Below are 22125 nucleotides of genomic sequence, written 5' to 3'. Positions count from 1 at the left end.
ATATAAGGAATACATTTTAAATGTAATATTCTTTTACCTAATTCATTATATTTTTTTATTACTTTGTCTTAATATACGAGAGACAATGAATAATTCTAATAGCTGAAAAACAACAACATAATAACAAGGACAAGAAACAATACTATTTAGTTCTTATATTCTGTTATAACATCACTAGGTTGTTGGTTTTTTTTTTTCCCTGGTAATTTCTCTGGACAATGGGAACTTTCTTTAAAAAAATAAAAATCCAAAAGGAATTCTAAAGAAAAAGTAATTAGTGTTTACATGTTTTTATGACTTGCTATAAATTATGGCTATATGGCTACAGCACAGTCACACAGTCTTACTTTGTGGTTGCTGACAGAATAGTAATTACAGAGAATTACCCAAAGATCTTAAATATCACTTTGAATTTAATCATTCATTCCTTAAAAATCTTTAGGAGGCTTCAAGATTAACTGGACATTTAGATGACCTGCAACACCTCCTAAAAAGTTTACTACATAAATTCTGCTCTAAATAGAATATAAATATCCCCTTAACATTCATTAGATTTTTCATCTTGAATATTCTTTTCTATTTCTTCCTTTAGGAAAATTTTCCATGAAGAGTTTCCTAATCAGACCCTTTTTCTTTTAAACCTTCTGTGGTTAATTGTATATACCCCTCATCTGAAAGAAATATATCTCCTACAGAACTGTTTCGTCCTATTATTCAACTAACCTTTTGCTCAGGTTGTACCTTCCCAACTTGTTAATACTGTCTCCCACAGAGCTAACTTTGTATATAGTAAGTACTGAGTTTGTTGAATTGAAAGGCAAAAATGAAGAAAATATGTTCAGAATAGAAAGGGTATGTTCCAATCAATGTATTATACATGTATTATTTTATAATAAATCTAAAACAATAAAATCTCATGAGACTTAAATTTTACATGATCTGTCAAAATTATCTTAATAAACAGTAATTATCAAAAGATAGGGAAAGAAAAAGAAGTTTGGTTACTTTGGGCAAGTATGGACATACCTGATTTTCTTTGGAATAATGAATTGCAATATGGTGTGATATAGAGCTGGGTGTGTGTGTGGGTAGCAAGTGTGCCAGTTGTGCCACTTACCTGCTCAGGGCACACAGTGCTCATTCCTGGCATCTGCAAAGAGCTCATCTGCATCTGGCCCATCATTGGGTTCATGTTCTGAACATTTGTGTTTCCACCTGCCATGGACACGGTGATGCTCATATTGTTGTACACTCCTGGCTGTGCAGGCGTGGGCTGGTTCTGTATAGCTTGACTGAATACACTGTTAACTCAAAAAGAATCTCAATTACATCCACTGATCATGAATATGGGGATAATATGACTGGACTCCTTAAATTATCAGATATAGGATTCCAAAGAAAATATTTTATATTCTTAACTTATATATAAGACTTTATATTATTACAATATATAAAAACTAAGAACCATTCAGGTGCACTCTGAACTCTATCCAAAGGGTTTAATAACTAAAAAGACCTCATTTTGTTACAATTATCTGGCCCAGTATCAGAGTTGTTAAGCTTCAATTATCTGAATAACCAAGAAAGTTTTCCACTTAAGTAAATCTTGCAGATAACTGCAGTTTACCAATTTAATCATCAAAATCATTCTAAAATTTATTATATTATCTTCTTAAACAGAGAATATCTTTTTCAAGCAAAGTCCCTTGCATATGTATCAATCTTCAATAAATATTCACGGAATAAATTAACAAAGGAATGAATGATTCAAAGGTAACATTCTTATACTGTGATTGGGTATATATCCTTAGACTTAAAACTTGAGGGGAGTGATGGTATTTTGTTTCATTTATTCCTTGTCTCTAGTTAACAAGTGATACACAGCAGCAGGCACTCAGTAAATATCTCATGAATGAATAACTAAGGACATGGGTTATTAGTGCTGTCAACTGATAAAGTTCAGATTGCTTTTTGTATTCATGGGGCTTCCCAGGTGATGCCAGTGGTAAAAGGCCTGTCAATGCAGGAGACATAGAGACGAGGGTTTGATCCCTGGGTCAGGAAGATTCCCTGGAGAAGGCCACGGCAAACTATTCCGGTATTCTTGCCTGAGAATCCCATGGACAGAGGAGCCTGGCAGGCTACAGTCCATAGGGTTGCAAAGAGTTGGACGTGACTGAAGCCACTTGACACGTACTCATTGCATCTACACCAATGTTTTTTGAAGTGTAGTCCAGAGACCATCTGCAAGAGAATTCCCTGGTCTTTATTGAAAATTGAGACTCTCAGACCTTATCCCACCCTAGTGAGTCATACTTTCTGGGGGTAGGTATGGAAAAGCACTTCTAATAACTTCAGTTCAGTCGCTCAGTCGTGTCCAAATCTTTGCAACCCCATGAACCGCAGCACGCCAGGCCTCCCTGTCCATCACCAACTCCTGGAGTCCACCCAAACCCATGTCCATCGAGTCAAAAATGCACATTAAAATTCGAAAGCCTTTATTCAGTGTCCTACTGCTTATTGTCACTTCTTAAGGTTTCAGCTTCTGGCCTCTTTCAATATGCTATAAACTAAGAGGAAATCAGAAGTGTATAACCAGATATTTTTATTTGGAAAACAAAATGCTTTTGAAGACTTCAATGGTCTTCTCAGATCTGAAGATAGCTTCATGTCTTTTCTAGGAAGCAAGATACAAGGGCAATAATTATGGTTTTCAGAGTGCCTGTTTTACAGACTTCCTTCTTCACCACCCAATGTCTAGACCATTGTTACACCAATGATCTCAATGTTAAACCAGTTTCTGTTAGTAGACAGAAGAGTATGGAATAAACTCCAAGTAAGTAGAATTTGAAACTTTATATCTGAATGATATAGTGATACAGATAAACACATCTAAAGGAAAATAATATGAATTTTCTTTTTTATGTGTGTCTTTGTGTCTTTGCTAAGTTCTACAAAACACCAAATATTTTATGATTATCTATCAATTTTTAAACAATAAGCTGCTGGTAAAGTTCTACCTATTTTAATGTTAATTTTAAAGAATATGATTTCAAAAATTATTGATTCCATCAATGGCTTTTCTATTCCTTGCTAGCTCTTTGGAGGAAAGCAGGATGTACTGACATTTATAGCTTCCGGTAAATTAAGGTAATCATACTGAAATTCACAGGCTGAGGAACAGCCTATTCATCATGTCTAAAGAAAAGAAGTGAATTTTCCCTAAGTAATTATAAAACACAAATGCACGAAGAAAATTATATGCCTAGGAAATGGTCAATAATACATCTGTGGACCATTAGTGTCTGCAGTGTGTATGCTTGTCAGTGTCCCCACAACTAAAGGTGAGAAAAGAAAACCTATTAGTCTACTGCCCATTTTCTAATGAGAACATTTCTGCCTTAGACAGTGCTCATTTGTCAACTGATACATAAATCACCACTGTAGAGGCGCAGAGCTATGTAAGTTAATGCATGCAGAAGCTTCAAGGACTGCAATGATGTCATACTTAGTGAAAAAGGTTTAGGATTTAATTTCTTTTCAAATTTCTATTTGGGACTATATATTAGCTTAAGTTCTTTCAAACTAAGCCTGCCAATAGTTCCATTTTGGGTTCTTCCCTCATAGAAAGAAAACCAAGCCCTTTCGCAGCATTAATCACTGTTCCATGGGCTGGAATGGATTGTGGGGTTCACTGGCACCTTAGGCCCAATGCGTGGAGGACCCCTCCCCGCACCTAACCCCTGACTGGCCTCATGGCAGTTACCACAGTTTCCTTAAGCTAGCACCAGGTATTTGGTAGCCCCCAAATCGTGGGGAGGTGGGGGAGGGCAGTGAGGGGAGAGATGACAAAGTCAGCCTAAAGCAAGTGTCAGATATTAGAGGTATTAACAAACAGGGAGGAGTTCCGGGTCAAATAAGTCTGAGAAACAAAGGGTTAAAGCACAGGCCTTTGCCTTTAAAATGCTAATAAGGCCTGAGACTCTCCTTTGAGACTAGAGTTACACAGAAACGCTGTCCTAGTGCCTGGACAAGTAGGTTTGTTTAGCCCTTTGTTTCTCTTGCCACCAAAGAGATAAACAAAAAGACTCACGTGAGTTATACTGTCTCCAAACTGTATCACATCATTCTGCTTAGTGAGTTTTTGTTTCATGTTTTATTTCTCTCTGACCTACTCCTGTCACTAACTACACTCTAGGTAAATCGACAACAAGGGCTGTTTTCCCCAATTTCTTGTGGTATCTTGCACTGTGCAAAAGAGACAGTGAGGGATCACAAACTATATGCTGCCTGTGTTGACTAATAAGCTTTTGTACATGAACTAAATAAGCAAGTATGAATGTTTGAAAAGTTAGTGATAACTATTTTCTTTCTCAAATGATTTGAGAAAGCCAAAGTTCACAGAAACAGCTAAAGTACAACAAAAACTCAAGTCTATATTTGAATGTGAACCCAAAATATGACTGAGGAACAGGGAATCTCTGCACTCATTTCTTCAATAGATGTATATGAAGTGCTCATGTGTCTTAAAGGATGCGCATACAGAAGTAAACAGAAACAAAGTCCTTGCTCTTCTGAGGTTTGTATTTCAGTTGGAGGAGACATACCATAAGGAGACTAACACACAATATATCAGATGTTAAGCATAATAAAGATATAAAGAAGGAAATGGAGGGGCCAAAGAGTGGGAAATGGCGTTTAGAGATGATGGTAAGGGAAGTCTAAAATGGTGACATTCAATATTTGTGTCTAATAAGGTGAGACTTGAGGCATGAGAGAGAAAACCATGTGGCTACTGAGAGAAGAGGATTCCAGCAGAGGGATTTAAAAATGCAAAGGCCTGAGTATGCAATGTACTTGGCACATCTGAGGAACAGAAGAATAAATAGAAGCCACTACAGCAGAGTGAGTGATGAGAATACAGATGAGGTCAGAGAGGTACCCAGGAGCAAGATTATGCAGGGTGTCACAGGCCCTATACTGTGTTCTGAATAAGCTGGCATGTTTGAGTAAAGGACTGATATCTTGCCTCATGTTTTAAAAGCATCACAATGTGCAGACGAAACTGTAGTGGAGCAAGGGTGGAAGCAAGAAGACAGGAGGTCACTGCAGTGGTCCAGAAAAAGGATGATGCTGGCTTGCGCTAAAGTGTACAAGTGGGACAGGTAAAGAGTGGAAGCTGCTAAGAAGCTGATGTGATTTGCTGATGGATGTGGGATGTGAGAGAAAGAAAAAAGGTTTTCTTCTGAATAACTGGAAGAATGGAACTGTTTACTGAGATGTGAAAAAGTATGAGTCCAGCAAGTTTGGGGACGAATATTACTTTAGTTATTGTCATGTTAAGTTTGAGATGCCTATTACACTTCTAAGTGGAGCTGTCCATTAGGCTGCTGTATATATGGTATGGTGTTTAGGACAGAAATCTGGGCTAGAGACCTAAATCTGGGAATCATAAACATAGAGATAGGCATGTATTATCAGTAAGATTGGCAGATATAATCAAGGGAGGAAGTAGATATGAGGAAGAGGTCCTAGAATGAGCTGAGGCCCTAAAGCAGAGGTCCGAGAGGTGAGGAAGACCCAGCAGAAGAGACTGAGAGTTAGGAGGAGAGACACCTTTCTCAAGAGAGAAAGCTGTTCCACAAACCAAATGAAGAAGGAGCTTCAAGAAAGAGTAAGTGCTCAAGTATGTCAAGTGCTATCAATGCTCACTGCATTTGGCACTGTAAAGGACAGTAAAGACTTTGATAAGAATGCTTTTGGTGGAATGATTTGGATGAAAGCCTGACAGATTCAATAAGGAACGGAAAGAGAGGAAGGAATTTAACTGCAAAGGTGAGCAGATCTGTCACCATTACTGCGTTTTTTTCCCCTAAAAGCACATGTAAATGATCAGGCGTACGTATGGAGCAAGCATTTAGTTAGATTCCGTTAGGGAACATTTATAACCGCAACGGAGGGAGAGCTGGGCAAGAGGGCTGAGAATGCCTGTTAGGGAGTAATTATAATGATGGGCCATGGAACCTAAAGTGAGTTCAAGAAGCTGGGATTAGAACACACTAGGAGACTAAGTTCTTGCATATCACACAGACAGTTCTATTTCTACCTAGCTGACACCAGTCCTCAAGGAGAGCTACATAGTTCTCTAACAGGAAGTTTCCTCTCTCACCTTTCAATGAACTTTGAGAGAATATGGTCTTAAGTTTTCAACATTAATTACCTTACTTATTATGTTGTCAGATCAAACAGCTTCCCTGTCATTTAGAACCAAGACACACCCAAATTAAAACCCTTATAAAACTCAAGTGATGTGTGAAAAGTTTAGCAGCCACAATTTGTGAGGAAAATGACTTTAGTAAGATAATTCTAAGTAAATGGGTAAAATGAGGCCACTGAAAATCTAGAGATTCAAAAAGCCAGATAAGGCAGAATGACCTTAGAAGACTTAAAACCTTTGCTGTTGCTATGAAATCCTTCAAACATACCAAGAGTGAAACTCACATGCCCACTATTCAGCTCTAGTGAACTCTAACATTTTGCCATTCTTGCTTTAGATTTTTAAGTGTTTCTATAAAGACTGATTTTTTAAAAAGTACTCATTCCTACCTCTGTCCCAGGGAAGCTCTGTTACTCATAGGAGTTGAGCGTATTCTTTAGATGCACTGGGGAATGGGACAAAAAAGTCTGGGGCCACTACAGTACCTTTCTGTACTAAAAACAGACTTATTTGCTTTAAAATTGACTTTAAACTTAAAGGACTTAAAAGACGCTATTTGGCAACATAAAATTCAGTTCTTTGAATCTGCAAATGGATAGAAGCTAATAATCTCCTACTTGGATTCTGAAGGCGTATCTGTTCTTACGTGCTGCGGAGTATCGGGATGCTCATATACAAAAGCTGCCCCCTTACTTGTTGTTTCCCATTGCTCCTTGCTGCCAGGCCTTCATGTCTGGTGACTGGTAGCCAGAAGTGGGCGGAGTCTGCTGGAGCAGAGAGCTCTGAGGAGGAGGGATTGGCATCGGCACCATGGAGCTCCCAGGGCTTAGAGATGGAGCAAAGTTGGCCTCACCTTGGGGAACCATTCCTACAAATTGACACAAATTAATTTATGTGAATACACTATACATTTATCAACACCATAAAAAAACAATCCAGAAGGATCTGTCATAACATAGGTAGAAACAGCCTGTTCAACAGAGTAAGGAAAAGATTTCAGTCTCTCAAAAACAAAACAGGAAATGTTAGTATAAACAGATAAATAAACATGTAAAAGAGATTTGGAAGAACATTTCCATTCACTAAGATATTGATCTGGGTACCATGATTACACATGATTTTCTTTTCTGTTCTTTTCTGACTACATGAAATTTTAAGTATCAAAAACAAATCTGAGCACACATAAAAGATTTCTTTTGTAATAAAAAATAAGTAGAAAGGCTATGACAGATGTTCACTAAATTTTGATAAACATTTCATGACATATGTAAGTCAAATCATTATGCTGTACACCTTAAACTCATACAGTGTTCTATGTCACTTATATCTCGAACTGGAAGAAAAAAATGACTAAGTCCTGGGGATGTAATGTATAGCATACTGACTATAGTTAATAATACTGTAATATATATCTGAAAGTAGCTAGAGAGTGGATCTTTGAAGTTTTCATGAGAAAAAAATTTGTAACTATGTACAGTAATGGATGTTAACTGGACTTACTGTGGTGATCATTTTGCAACACACATAAATATCAAATCATCATGTACACCTGAAACCAATATGAGGTTCGTGACATTGTACAGGAGACAGGGATCAAGACCATCCCCATGGAAAAGAAATGCAAACAAGCAAAATGGCTGTCTGGGGAGGCCTTACAAATAGCTTTGAAAAGAAGAGAAGCGAAAAGCAAAGGAGAAAAGGAAAGATATAAGCATCTGAATGCAGAGTTCTAAAGAATAGCAAGAAGAAATAAGAAAGCCTTCCTCAGCGATCAATGCAAAGAAATAGAGGAAAACAACAGAATGGAAAAGACTAGAGATCTCTTCAAGAAAATTAGAGATACCAAGGGAACATTTCATGCAAGGATGGGCTCGATAAAGGACAGAAATGGTATGGACCTAACAGAAGCAGAAGATATTAAGAAGAGATGGCAAGAATACACAGAAGAACTGTACAAAAAAGATCTTCATGACTCAGATAATCATGATGGTGTGATCACTGACCTAGAGCCAGACATCCTGGAATGTGAAGTCAAGTGGGCCTTAGAAAGCATCACTACGAACAAAGCTAGTGGAGGTGATGGAATTCCAGTGGAGCTATTTCCAATCCTGAAAGATGATGCTGTGAAAGTGCTGTACTCAACATGCCAGCAAATTTGGAAAACTCAGCAGTGGCCACAGGACTGGAAAAGGTCAGTTATCATTCCAATCCCAAAGAAAGGCAATGCCAAAGAATGCTCAAACTACCGCACAATTGCACTCATCTCACATGCTAGTAAAGTAATGCTCAAAATTCTCCAAGCCAGGCTTCAGCAATGTGTGAACCGTGAACTTCCTGACGTTCAAGCTGGTTTTAGAAAAGGTGGAGGAACCAGAGATCAAATTGCCAACGTCCGCTGGATCATGGAAAAAGCACGAGAGTTCCAGAAAAAGATCTATTTCTGCTTTATTGACTATGCCAAAGCATTTGACTGTGTGGATCACAATTAACTGTGGAAAATTCTGAAAGAGATGGGAATACCAGAGCACCTGATCTGCCTCTTGAGAAATCTGTATGCAGGTCAGGAAGCAACAGTTAGAACTAGATATGGAACAACGGACTGGTTCCAAATAGGAAAAGGAGTACGTCAAGGCTGTATATTGTCACCCTGCTTATTTAATTTATATGCAGAGTACATCATGAGAAATGCTGGACTGGAAGAAACACAAGCTGGAATCAAGATTGCCAGGAGAAATATCAATAACCTCAGATATGCAGATGACACCACCCTTATGGCACAAAGTGAAGAGGAACTAAAAAGCCTCTTAATGAAAGTCAAAGAGGAGAGTGAAAAAGTTGGCTTAAAGCTCAACATTCAGAAAATGAAGATCATGGCATCTGGTCCCATCACTTCATGGGAAATAGATGGGGAAACAGCGGATACAGTGTCAGACTTTATTTTGGGGGGCTCCAAAATCACTGACGATGGTGATTGCAGCCATGAAATTAAAAGACGCTTACTCCTTGGAAGGAAAGTTATGACCAACCTAGATAGCATATTCATAAAGCAGAGACATTACTTTGCCAACAAAGGTTCGTCTAGTCAAGGCTATGGTTTTTCCTGTGGTCACGTATGGATGTGAGAGTTGGACTGTGAAGAAGGCTGAGCACCGAAGAATTGATGCTTTTGAAGTGTGGTGTTGGAGAAGACTCTTGAGAGTCCCTTGGACTGCAAGGAGATCCAACCAGTCCATTCTGAAGAGATCAGCCCTGGGATTTCTTTGGAAGGAATGATGCTAAAGCTGAAACTCCAGTACTTTGGCCACCTCATGCGAAGAGTTGACTCATTGGAAAAGACTCTGATGCTGGGAGGGATTGGGGGCAGGAGGAGAAGGGGACAACAGAGGATGAGATGGCTGGATGGCATCACTGACTCGATGGACGTGAGTCTGAGTGAACTCCAGGAGTTGATGATGGACAGGGAGGCCTGGCATGCTGCGATTCATGGAGTCGCAAAACGTTGGACATGACTGAATGACTGAACTGAACTGATGTCAATTATATATCAATAAAAAAAATTTTTTAAAGCTTAAAAAATAAGTTGAAGAGGAAAAAAGGTAAGAAAAACCCATGTATGAAATGAAAAGTGAGAAAGTTTTGTTATCTTCTTCTCCTCAGTTGTCTTTATGGGCTCTTCTTCCCTTCCCTCTTTTTGTTTTTCCCCAAGCTTTACTGAGACGTAATCTATAGTCCCTTGGACAGCAAGGAGATCCAACCAGTCCATTCTGAAGGAGATCAGCCCTAGGATTTCTTTGGAAGGAATGATGCTAAAGCTGAAACTCCAGTACTTTGGCCACCTCATGCGAAGAGTTGACTCATTGGAAAAGACTCTGATGCTGGGAGGGACTGGGGGCAGGAGGAGAAGGGGACGACAGAGGATGAGATGGCTGGATGGCATCACTGACTCGATGGACGTGAGTCTGAGTGAACTTCGGGAGTTGGTGAAGGACAGGGAGGCCTGGTGTGCTGCGATTCATGGGGTCGCAAAGAGTCGAACACGACTGAGTGACTGAACTGAACTGAACTGAACTGAATCTATTTAGCGGGCTTCCCTGGTAGCTCAGCTGGTAAAGAATCTGCCTGAAAGGCAGGAGACCCTGGTTCAATTCCTGGGTTGGGATGATCCCCTGGAGAAGGGATAGGCTACCCACTCCAGTCTTATTGGGCCTCCCTGGTGGCTCAGTTGGTAAAGAATCCGCCTGCAATGTGGGAGACCTCGGCTCGATCCCTGGGTTGGGAAGATCCCCTGGAGGAGGGCATGGCAACCCATTCTAGTATTCTTGCCTAGAGAATCTCCATGGACAGAGGAGCCTGGGAGGTTACAGTCCATGGGGTTGCAAAGAGTCGGACATGACTGACTGACTAAGCACACACACACACAATCTATATAGCATCAAATTCACCTATTGAATTAAGTCAATGAGTTTTAGTAAAATTACAGAGTTGTACAACCATCACCACCATTCAGCTTAGATATTTTTACCACATCTTAAATTTCCCTGTGCTTGTCTGTGGTGAATGCCCATACCCACCTCTAACCTCAGGCAACTATTGATCTGCTTTCTGTCCCTACAGATTTGCCTTTCATTGGAAACCATTCATATACCTGAGGTCTTTTGTATCTGGCATCTTTCACTCAGTATTAATGTTTCTGAGGTTCAACCATTCTGTGGCATCAATCAGTAGTTTGTTCCTTTTTATTCAGAAGAGTGCTTATTAGCAGCCATTGATATAACTGTTGAAAATCAACTGACCATAAAAGTAAAGGTTTATAACTGGACTTTTCATTCTGTTATAGTAATCTATATGTTTCTTGTTGTTCAGTCGCTAAGTCACGTGCAGCTCTTTGTGACCCCATGGACTGCATGTCCTTCACTAACTCCTGAAATGTGCTCAAATTCATGTCCATTGAGTTGGTGATGTGATCTAACCATCTCATCCTCTGCAGCCCTCTTCTTCTTTTGATCTGTATGTCTATACTCATTCTAATACTACACTGTCTTGATTGTTGTATCTTTATAATAACTTTGAAACTGGTAGTCATCCAACTTTGTTCTGAATTTGCAAAACTGTCTTGGCTACTCTAGGTCCTTTACATTTCCATATAAATTTTAGCAGAAGCTTGTCAGTTTCTCAAAAAAGCATGCTGATATTCAGATAAGGAGAGTGTAATTATAAGATCAATTTGGAGCAAATTATTATCTTTTCAATTTTTTTCCTCTCGATTTCACTATGTATAGTTTTCCATTGTTGTATCTTCAAGTTCACTAACTTTTTCTTTTACAAAGTCTAATCTGCTGCTTATCCTGTCCAGTATATTTTTCATCTCACACACTGTAGTTTTTATCTCCAGAAGTTTGATTTTGGTTTTATTTATGTTTCATACCTTTAGTTAACACATTTAAGACTTCCTCTAGATTCATTAACATACAGAATGCATAAGTTATAACTTTTCATTCTGTCACCTGTGTAATTTCTGGGTTGGTTTTGATGACTGATTTTTCTTCTTATTATTGGTTTTATTTTCCTGTATCTTTGCACATCTGATAATTAAAAAAAAAAAAAAATCAGCTTCTAGGGTTTACCCTGTTAGGTGCTAGATTTTAAAAAATCCTTTAAACTTATTTTTGACCTTTGTCTGGGTCATGAGTAGGTTACATGGTAACAGTTTTAATTCTTTTGGGTACTGGGCCTAAAGCGACAAGAGCAAAGTTTAGTCTGGTGCTTATTCTGCCCTGCTTCTGAGATACAAACATTTCTGAGTATTTTACTTGACACTCATGAATTTTGAGGTTTTCTATTCTGGTTGGTGGAAAGAGGAACTGGCCCTGTGTGAACTCTGAAGATGTTCCTTCAGTTCTTTCTGGGTGGTTTTCCTTGGCCTTGATTTGTGTACAGGCACACACAAACACTGATCAGTTCTCAACTTAAGACCTGAGCAGGACATCCCCGTGGTTCTCTCTCTTTGTGGTTCTCTTCTCTGTGGTACCGTTTTACTCTAGCTGCCTTGGCTTTCCCAGACTCTAAGTGCCACTACCTCAACTATGGGAAACCACTGGCTTCTGTTGGATCTCCCCTTCCTACAGCACAGCCTGGACAATTTCTACAACTGTTGTTCAATTTTTGGTTTGTTTCAGAGGGAAGAGTAAATTTCGTCCCTATTACTCCATGACCAAAAGTGGAAGCTGACAACAATTTAAAAAAGAAAAAAAGAGCTTCTTCAGATGTTTTCTGTTACATTAGCACTTTGTGCTTTTTTTTTTTCCTGACCAAATATTTCATAGTTAAATACTACTGAGGTAGAGAAAGTTATAAAGGTGCAGGAAAAAAAAAGAATATCATAATGTGATTACCCATAATTTAGTATAATTCATTCAAATCTTCCTCTATGAAGTCTTGCATAACTTTGTGGACTGCTTCTTTCCCTTATCATTATACCATAAGTATGTTTCTATGCCCTTAAATGTCTCCTTGTAAACATAAGTACAGGTTCCTGTATAATATTTTGTGTTCTGTCATTTTTAATACAAAGACTTGTCTCTGGTTAATCTGGCCAGAGATGCAGTTACTTTATTCACTGTTGCTTTTTATAGGCTACAGTTTTAAAAAAGTATTTTAAATTTTCTGTGAAAGTTTAGTCAACTTCGGACTTTCTGAATTTTTTCTTTCACTAAATGTTTAGCTACTTGTCTTCTTGGTAAAATTTATATAACTAAAGCTACATATTTTTTCCTTGTTGCTTCCTCTCTATATAATTTAATCTCTGGTAAGTAATTCTTGACTTAGAATATATACAGAAATCATTATTTTCATTTATGACTCCAGTGGGTGGGTTTTCCACACCCATCATCTTCATTTTTATATCGACTGTCTGATTAATTCTACATTTAAAATTTTAACTGTTCTAGTTATGATCCTTAAAAAAATATTTATCTGTTCCTAACGCATTTTAAATTTTATTTATGATAAAAGAATTTCTTTCAGGAAAAATATATATGTAAGGGGAGAGATGCTTAACATATTGTGAATATTATTCTGTGGGATCAAAGATAAACAATAAATAAGACTGTAAGTACATTAGCAAGCTTTTTGACATTTTTTTTTTTTCTGGCCTCATTTCACATTCTAACTGCCCATGTTTTCTTTATCAGATGACCTAGTTTTAGTAGAAAGAATCAGCCCAGTGAATAATAAACTTGGAGGGGTAGAGTTCTGGTCCCAGTTCTGTCACTACACTGGACCCTGGATTTCTTAGACCAGACATCTTGTTCCTTCTAGTTTAAAAATTCTACAGTTCTATCTTTGATTATGTTAAGTCTCCCTGCTGGAGCGTAAACAGCACCACAGCCATCTGGCAGCAGCAACTAGAATTAGGATTTATTTTTCCCTTGAAAGACTCATTGAGCATCTGCTTTCCCCACCAGACCACTGTGCTAAGCACCTGAGAAACCAAGATTTCAAAGGTCACACTTAGCTCACTCAAGGAAGTGTGAGCTGTTTAAAAAGAAAGGCAGCTGATAAACAAGTGGCTATAAGACAGGGTGGTGAATGCTTATGATTGGGAGTGTCAGGGAGGGTTTCCTAGAGGAGATACCTCTGAGGGGAGGGAGGAACAGGAGTGAGCCAGGTGAGGAAAGGACATTTTAGACAGAGGATACACAAAAGTCTAGGAGAGAGAGCAAGGTATGTATTCTTTCTTGAAACTTGAGAGGTTTGTTAAGGTGGAACATGGAGACATGAGGGAAGGGGAAATGGAGCTGATGAATCTGGTCAAGTTTGGGTCCTGGTGGAAAATTCAAGAATGTCTGTCCAGCAGGCAGCAGTACACATGAGCTGAGTGATTTGGTTTAGAGATAGACAGAGAGTCATTGGCATAAAGGACTTACTGAAGCCACAGGAGTAGATGAGGTCACTCAGGAATGAGCGCAAGTAGCACGTTTACTATAGTTCACAGAAAAGGGGGCTCTGGATTGGCTCTAAAGAATCCATGAAATAGGTACAAAAGTTTCTTTTTAAATTTCCCTATTTTCTTTGGATATTACCACAGTAGATAATAAATTTTAAATTTCTAATCCTGTTCTTATGCACTCATCCTTATGGCACAATAGTCTAGAAAAATTTTCTGTTTTCAGAAATAAAAGAAAGCATGCTCTGTCATTATTATTACCCATGTTCCTTCATTTACTTTGGGCCTATATTAAGCTGTAGGATTCCCTTGCGGCTCAGTTGTAAAGAATCTGCCTGTCAATGCAGGAGACATGGGTTTGTCCCTGGGTCAGGAAGATTCCCTGGAGAAGGAAACAGCAACCCATTCTTGCCTGGGAAATCCCACGGACAGAGGAGCCTGGCAGGCTACAATTCATGGGGTCGCAAAAGAGTCAGGCATGACTTAGCAACTAAACAACAATAATAAACATTAAGTTGAAAAATGCCAAGACAAAGGACTAAAGCAAAATTAATTTATTCATCCTTTGGTTTTACTATCATTGATTAAGACAGGGATCAGCAAACTTTTTCTGCAAAGGGCTCAGATAGTTAAGATTTTCAGTTTTGCAGGTCATAACATTTCTGTAAGAACTACTTAACTCTAATGTGTGAAGTCAGCTACAGACAATATGTAAACTAATGAGCGTGGCTGTGTTCTAATAAAACTTTATTTAGAAAAACGTGGTGGTTTTTGTTTTCCTGTTTTTGGAGAAGGCTTGATTTGAAAGGATTAAAATTTTTCCAGAACCTGAACTTGTACCAACATAAAACCTGGTCTTGAAGCTTTCTACCAGCTAGCTAATCACCTTAGAGCAAGTTTATAACTTAAGAGCAATAGAAAATATTTAAAATATTGCACCTTTAAATGTTTTTATGCTCTTCAGAAAAATAAAAAAAATTTTCTCTGTGCTTTTGTTTTTCCCATGAAAAACCTGAAAGCTCTGCCATTTCATTTCAAAATGCAACTGGATGAAACTGTTACTCTCTCCACTGTACCTAGCTTCTGGGGTTTGTTTATAGTACAAATACTAACTTTATTTTTGTTTTAAATCTTACTTTTGTGGAAAACATTTTTTGTCAATCAAAAGTTGGACTGGAAGAAAACTCCAGGTACCAGATAGAGCACTTACAATGGGTAGTAACACATCTGGTTACACTGCCTGGAGAAGAAGGAAGTTCCACCCACTCATCTCGATCACTGTGTTCTATGTATAATTTGCAAGAGATCAAAGATGCGATCCACAACCCTGAGGGAAATCATGTCAGCTTCAAAGGAAAAGGGGTTTTGGATCACCACCTTTTCAGGTGGCTTTGTCAAGAAATAGGAGCAGGGGACTTCCCTGGTGGCCCAGCAGCTTAGACTCTGTACGCCCACTTCAGGGGGCCTGAGTTTGATCCCTGGTCAGGGAACTAGATCCTGCATGCTGTAACTAAGACCCAGTGCAGCCAAATAAATATTTTAAAAAAAAAGAAACAGGAGCAGGATAGAAGTCCTCCTTTCTTGGCTTTCCAGAGATGAAGCATTAAAGATCATAACTGAAAATTTACAGAACTACTGTTTTTTTTAATTAGTTAATTTTTAATTGAAGCATAGTTGTATAATACTATATGTTTCAGGTATACAACACAGGATTCACAATTTTAAAAGGTTATATATTTATAATCATGATAAAATGTTGACTAAATTCCCTGTGATATACAAAATATCTTTGTAGCTTATTTTATACATAGAAGCTTTTGCCTTGCCCCTAACTTGCCCCTTCCTCCTTCCCTCTTCCCACTGGTGACCACTAATGGTTTCTACATGTGTATCTGGTTCTGTCATTGTTGTTCTTTTTATATTCACTAATTTGTTTTATTTTTTTAGATTCCACATGTAACTGATGTATCACACAATATTTGTCTTTCTCTATTTGACTTATTTCACTTAGCAAAATATCCCCCAAGTCCATCCATGTTGCAAATGGCAACATTTCATTGTATCCCTTATGGCCAAGTAGTATTCCACTGTATACACATGCCACACCCTCTTCATCCACTCACTTGCTGAAGGACATTTGCTAAGTTGCTAAGTCACTTCAGTCGTGTCCGACTCTGTGCGACCCCACAGATGGCAGCCCACCAGGCTCCCCCGTCCCTGGGATTCTCCAGGCAAGAACATTGGAGTGGGTTGCCATTTCCTTCTCCAACGCATGAAAGTGAAAAGTCAAAGTGAAGTCGCTCAGTCGTGTCCAACTCTTTGCAACCCCATGGGTTGTAGCCCACCAGGCTCCTCCATTCATGGGATTTTCCCGGCAAGAGTACTGGAGTGGGGTGCCATTGACATTTAGGTTGCTTCAATATCTTGGCTATTGAAAATAAAGTTGCTATGAACATTGGAGTGCATGTATCTTTTCAAATTAGTGTTTTCTTTTTTTCCACATAATAGATACCCAGTCTGGGGAACTGCTGGGTCACATGGTAGTTTTATTTTTAGTTTTTTGAGAAGTACAGTAAATACCTTATTTTTTAAAAAGAGAGTTTTACTGGGGAATTTATTAATGTTTGGCTTATCTGTAGTTATTTTTTCCCCAACAAATGAAATAAATCTTTTGATTTAAAGCTCTACAATCACTATCAAAATGCTACTAAGAATCTCTTTGCTGTTTTGGCTAAGTTGTCATTTTGGAAGAGCAGTGGGAAGCTACATGAGACTTCTAATGCTGGAGGAAGTACTTCTGTAGGCTAGAATAAGGTGAAGGAATCGCGTCAAATTCTTTGCATAGAGAAATCAAAAGATAAAAGAAAAGAAAAAAAAAGACAAAGGAAAATACAACTCTTCTGAAAGCCACTCCTGTTCAGACAGACAATCTTATAATTAAGATACAGATTTATAATCCTTTTCTTGCCCACACATATAGTGTAAGTGATATAAACCAGCCAAAGATGACTTCATTGTCTTGAGGACAAAGAAACTGATGTGGCTTAATTTTTATTAAAATGTCTTAGAGAATTCTGATGCTCTTTGACACATGTCTCCCCAGATACTTAATTTAACAGTCAAAAGAATTTCAGCTCTTGTTGCCACCAGAATAAAAAGTCTAAATTGATTTGGCTGTCAAAGTTGATAAGCATATTACCATGTGAAAAAAATCTCTATATAGTTTCAACATTTTATTCAAAGTCAAATAGCAGACTTCTCATTGAAATTCATTTTGAAGCAGGATGAAAATTTACTTTTTCTTTCATTTATAAAATAAACAGATTTATTTCAAATTTTTTTTTTTTTACAGAAACTTGCCGTTAATTTAGCATCCAAGTTTAGTTAAACCTGGTAGATTAGTCAAATGTGTTTTATTGCCACTACTAATTAGAATCTCCAAGTGATAGAAAAATCAAAAGATATCGTAACCTAGGACAAAGGAGTGCTTTTGAACTGTGGTGTTGGAGAAGACTCTTGAGAGTCCCTTGGACTGAAAGGAGAGCAAACCAGTCAATCCTAAAGGAAATCAATCCTGAATATTCATTGGAAAGACTGATTCTGAAGCTTAAACTCCAATACTTTGGCCACTGATGTAAAGAGCTGACTCATTTGAAAAGACCCTGTTTCTGGGAAAGATTGAAGGCAGGAGGAGAAGGGGATGACAGAGGATAAGATGGTTAGATGGCATCTCCAACTCAATGGACATGAGTTTCAGTAGTCTCCGGGAGATGAAGGACAGGGAGGCCTGGTGTGCTGCAGTCCGTGGGTCACAAAGAGTCGGACACAACTGAGCGACTGAACAACAACAGGACAAAGGAAATAGGAGAGAGATAGTGCAAATAAAAAAAGAACAAAGTTTTTGGAAGCCAAAAAGTTGCCTGATATTTCAGAGGAATAGCTTACAACCTAAGCAGCTAAGAGTGGAGACACCAATGAGAGGTCTGAGATAATCTGTGAAGACTGACAATCCCTGTGTAAACTATCACAAAAACAAAATTCCAAGATATAAAAAATATGTATGCAAATTTTGAGCCTATGTATTTATACCCACTGTCTGACATGGACTTTTATTACATTCTTACAGGGATCCATGAAAGAAAGTAAGACAGTAAAAATGTGTTTTGCAGACAAAATGTTAAAAATTTTAGTGTCAGACAGGTCCTTAGCTATGGAAGAGAGAAGCCTCAAACCACTGAACCATTCGGTAGCAAGAGCTAAGCCTAGAGCTTGGATCTCCTGACCCCTGAGTCAGTGCCTTGTGGGATCTCAGTTCATCCAGGCCATGCCAGTGAAAGCCCCAATCCTAACCTCTAGGCTACCAGGGAACTCCCTCAGCATCTTTCCTCTTCAGCAAACTGCCTCAATTTCAGTGAACTGGAAACACACATGAAGAGAGAGACCTGCGTCTGATGTGGTACAGTTCTCCTTTCATATCCCTGGGGGATTGGTTTCAGGACCCTCACAGATACAAAAATCCACGGATGCTCAAGTACCTTAGATAAAATGGAGAATAGAACCCATGTGCAATCCTCCATAAATCATCTCTAGGTCACTTTTGATACCTGATACAATGTAAATGCTATGTAAATAGGATAATAGTTCCCAGGGTGCAGGGAATTCAAGTTTTGCTTTGGGGAGCTTTCTGGAATTTTCTTGTTTTTGGTGGGGGTGGATATTTTCCACTGGGGTTGGTTGAATCCACAGATATGAAATCCATGGCTACCGGGGGCCAACTGTACATACAAAGACAACATAAAGGTGTAAACCCTCATACCTGATCCTGGGTACTGGAAGACGTTCTGCTGCATCTGAGGATTGATTCCAGTGCCAAACTGCCCACCCATGTTTCCTGTCATGCCTCTGTTCACCATGCTGCTGCGGTTGGCCAAGGGCGCCTCGGGATTTGCTGCCAGTTGTGAAAAAGGGCTGGTAGAGGCAGGTGGTGTTCCTGGATTTGTACCATAGTTTGGTGGGTAGGGGAACTGCTGCGGAGCACCCTGAGGAAGACGGGGGTTCCCCATTTGAACCGGCAGTCCAGATGAGGGAGGGAGGCTGTTGCCAAAGCTCTGTTGCCTCATGAGCATGGCTCTTTGCTGCTGTATTAGCTGCCTCTGTCGGTGCTGTTGACTATACAACTCCCGCTGGCGCTGTGCCAACATCTGGGCATTCAGGGGTGGCTAAAAAAGAGAGAAAAAAATCTTCCCTTACTAATGTTATTATGATTACTAATCCTTACCTAGGAAAGCTTACAGGATAAAGCCTACTAGCTTGGAGCAACAGAATATGCAGCAATTATTAGTGTACAAGGCAAACTAAAACAGAAAAGGAAGAAAACCTCTTAAATGACATCCACAGGACAGAAAATGAATTAACTACATTTTACATATTAAAGTCAAACAGGACTGAGAAAAGTCAAAGAAAACATACATTGATTAGTACTATGATATAAGCCATGAAGCCAGTTAAGAGAAACATGAAAACCATAAAGAAGAGAGAGAAAATGTGCTTGCTGATTTCTATCTTATCTGGCATTATGTTATTAGGGGACTTCTTTTCATTTCCACACAATTCACCACGTTTCCAGTACGGAGGATATTAGTTTTCTCTTTTCTCATGGAGATCATTTATTCCACTTAACTTAAATGAATAAAATGTGATTATAGGTGATTTCAATTTTCATTATACTTTTATGTATTTTCCAAATTATCTATAATGAATGTACATTATCTTTACAATTAGGAAAACTTACAAATACCATTAGAAAAGGAAGAATCAGAAATCTAGGATCCAAGGCCAAACAAATGGTCACTTAAAAAGAAAATCTTTAATTAGAAACAAAATAATACGCAGAAATAAATGAACCCTGGTATTTTATAGCATTGTTGCAGTATGAGACTGCTCCAGGCATTAGAGTAAGTGTTTTAATAGCTATGATGTTATGAATGATGAAAGAAGTGGTAAAATTAGTTTGAAGTCTCCTTTTGGGCTACCTTGCAAAGCAACACGGCATGTCAACAAAGCCTTCCTCAGAAAATGTCCATTCAGGTCGAGGAGCTGATTAAAGCATACAGCTTCATAAAAATGAAACTTGCCAACCAGAAGTACCCCAATATGGAAGAAACTGACATATGACTTCTTAACAGAAGTTGTCTTTATGTGAATTCCAACAGTGGAGTTTTGTTTCCTTATAACCAATTTCCCCTTGCATGAACTAACCACTGAGACTTTAAGGCAGAGAAACCCATGTCTGGATCCACGGAGACACCAATATCTGCTGCTTAGCAGGAGCTTCTATCAATATTTATCCTTTTGGTTAGTATTTGCCCTCAATCCAACTATGTCCATTTTATGGAGAAAAGTTTGTCTGAATCCTTTCTAAAATACCTCATCTCCCCAATTTTTGAGTTCTTGGCTGGGAAATTAAAAAAAAAAAAAAAGTGGTTGAGGGAATTCCCTGGCGGTCCAGTGGCTGGGGCTAAGTGTTTTCACTACTGTGGGCCCAAGTTCAATCCCTAGAGAACTAAGATCCCACAAGCCACATGGTGCAGCCAAAAAAAAAGTATATTGAAGTATGTGCAGAAGTAAGGAGGAAAGACTATATCACACACTTAGAAGGCTACCTGGTTCTTTTTATGTTTCGTTTCAATGGCCGTGAGCTCACACACAGGATTGTTAAAACAAAAATTGGAAAATGCTGATGCTCAGATTGAACAGAGAACACAAGGCAGTTAAGATAACTAAGCAATGTGACTGGGTTTTGATCAGGTTTCAGGTACTGTGCACACAGTTTCATAACCTTGGCTTCTTATTACTGATACTATTCAGGACAGCAATAAGAGTTCTCTACTTAGTCATCTGATATCTAACAGCAATGACAACAATAACAATAAAACGAAACAAAGAACCCTCAGCTTTAGATCAAATATCAGTAGCGGGTACCACAAGCTGATTATAAATTCATTTTAATAGAAAGCTACAGTACAAACATCATTAAGAGATAAGTTCACAGACCATTTCAAAAACACCTAAGTCAACACTCTAAGAAACACAACTTGGGTTAGAGAAGTACTAACAATGCCTGGTTTTCTCACATTACCTGAGGTGTAATTTGCTGCTGCATGCCTGATCTCATATTGATGCCAACAGGAGCGTTTGCTGCAAATTGGTTCAAGATAGCTTGCCGATTTTGGTGTATCAACTAGAGAAAAATAGAACAATGAGATAAACTTCTACACACAAACACAAAGCATGGCCCTTTAGAGTAACATAAACTTTTTATTGATTATTAAGAGGTTTTAGTATTGCAAGTTTAGTAAGATTATTTCCCACATTTGCCAAAAGGTGGCAATTCCTAACATTTATCAAATACTTTCTGCCTGCTGCTGCTGCTGCTGCTGCTAAGTTGCTTCAGTCGTGTCCGACTCTGTACGACCCCAGAGACAGAAGCCCACCAGGCTCCCCTGTCCCTGGGATTCTCCAGGCAAGAACACTGGAGTGGGTTGCCATTTCCCTCTCCAATGCATGAAAGTGAAAAGTGAAAGGCAAGTCGCTCAGTCGTGTCCAACTCTTAGCGACCCCATGGACTACAGCCTACCAGGCTCCTCCATCCATGGGATTTTCCAGGCAAGAGTGCTGGAGTGGGGTGCCATTGCCTTCTCCAGACTTTCTGCCTACAGGACTCTAAATATGGCAGAGCATTTAAAAGTAGAATACACACACAACATAAATATATATAAAGTACACACATGTATGTACATGCACATATGCCTATATGCATATATTACAGGTGCATGTATTCTATTTTTATGCTCTGCCATATTTAGTGTTCTGCAGTGTTTATACATACATGTATTGCACACAAATATGTTTATCATGCTTTCTTTTTGTAATTTTTAAAACTCTTTATCTTGTATTGGGGTAT

General features: G+C 38.6%; 1 protein-coding gene across 1 annotated transcript in view; it reads right to left on the bottom strand.

Annotated features, from left to right (window-relative positions):
* NCOA1 (nuclear receptor coactivator 1) overlaps positions 1-22125 on the bottom strand; it is a 218178-nt gene that overhangs the window by 8725 nt on the left and 187328 nt on the right. Inside the window, exons 18-21 of the mRNA XM_010840686.1 lie at positions 21301-21402; positions 18979-19381; positions 6911-7085; positions 1118-1301 (exon numbers count right to left, since the gene is read on the bottom strand). Of these exons, the coding sequence (XP_010838988.1) occupies positions 1118-1301; positions 6911-7085; positions 18979-19381; positions 21301-21402 (864 nt within the window). The remainder of the gene's footprint in view (positions 1-1117; positions 1302-6910; positions 7086-18978; positions 19382-21300; positions 21403-22125) is intronic.

The sequence above is a fragment of the Bison bison genome, unplaced genomic scaffold (genome assembly GCF_000754665.1).
Source record: "Bison bison bison isolate TAMUID 2011002044 unplaced genomic scaffold, Bison_UMD1.0 scf7180017864145, whole genome shotgun sequence".
Taxonomy (NCBI): Eukaryota; Metazoa; Chordata; class Mammalia; order Artiodactyla; family Bovidae; genus Bison; species Bison bison.
This window is presented reverse-complemented; position numbering and strand designations above follow the sequence as displayed.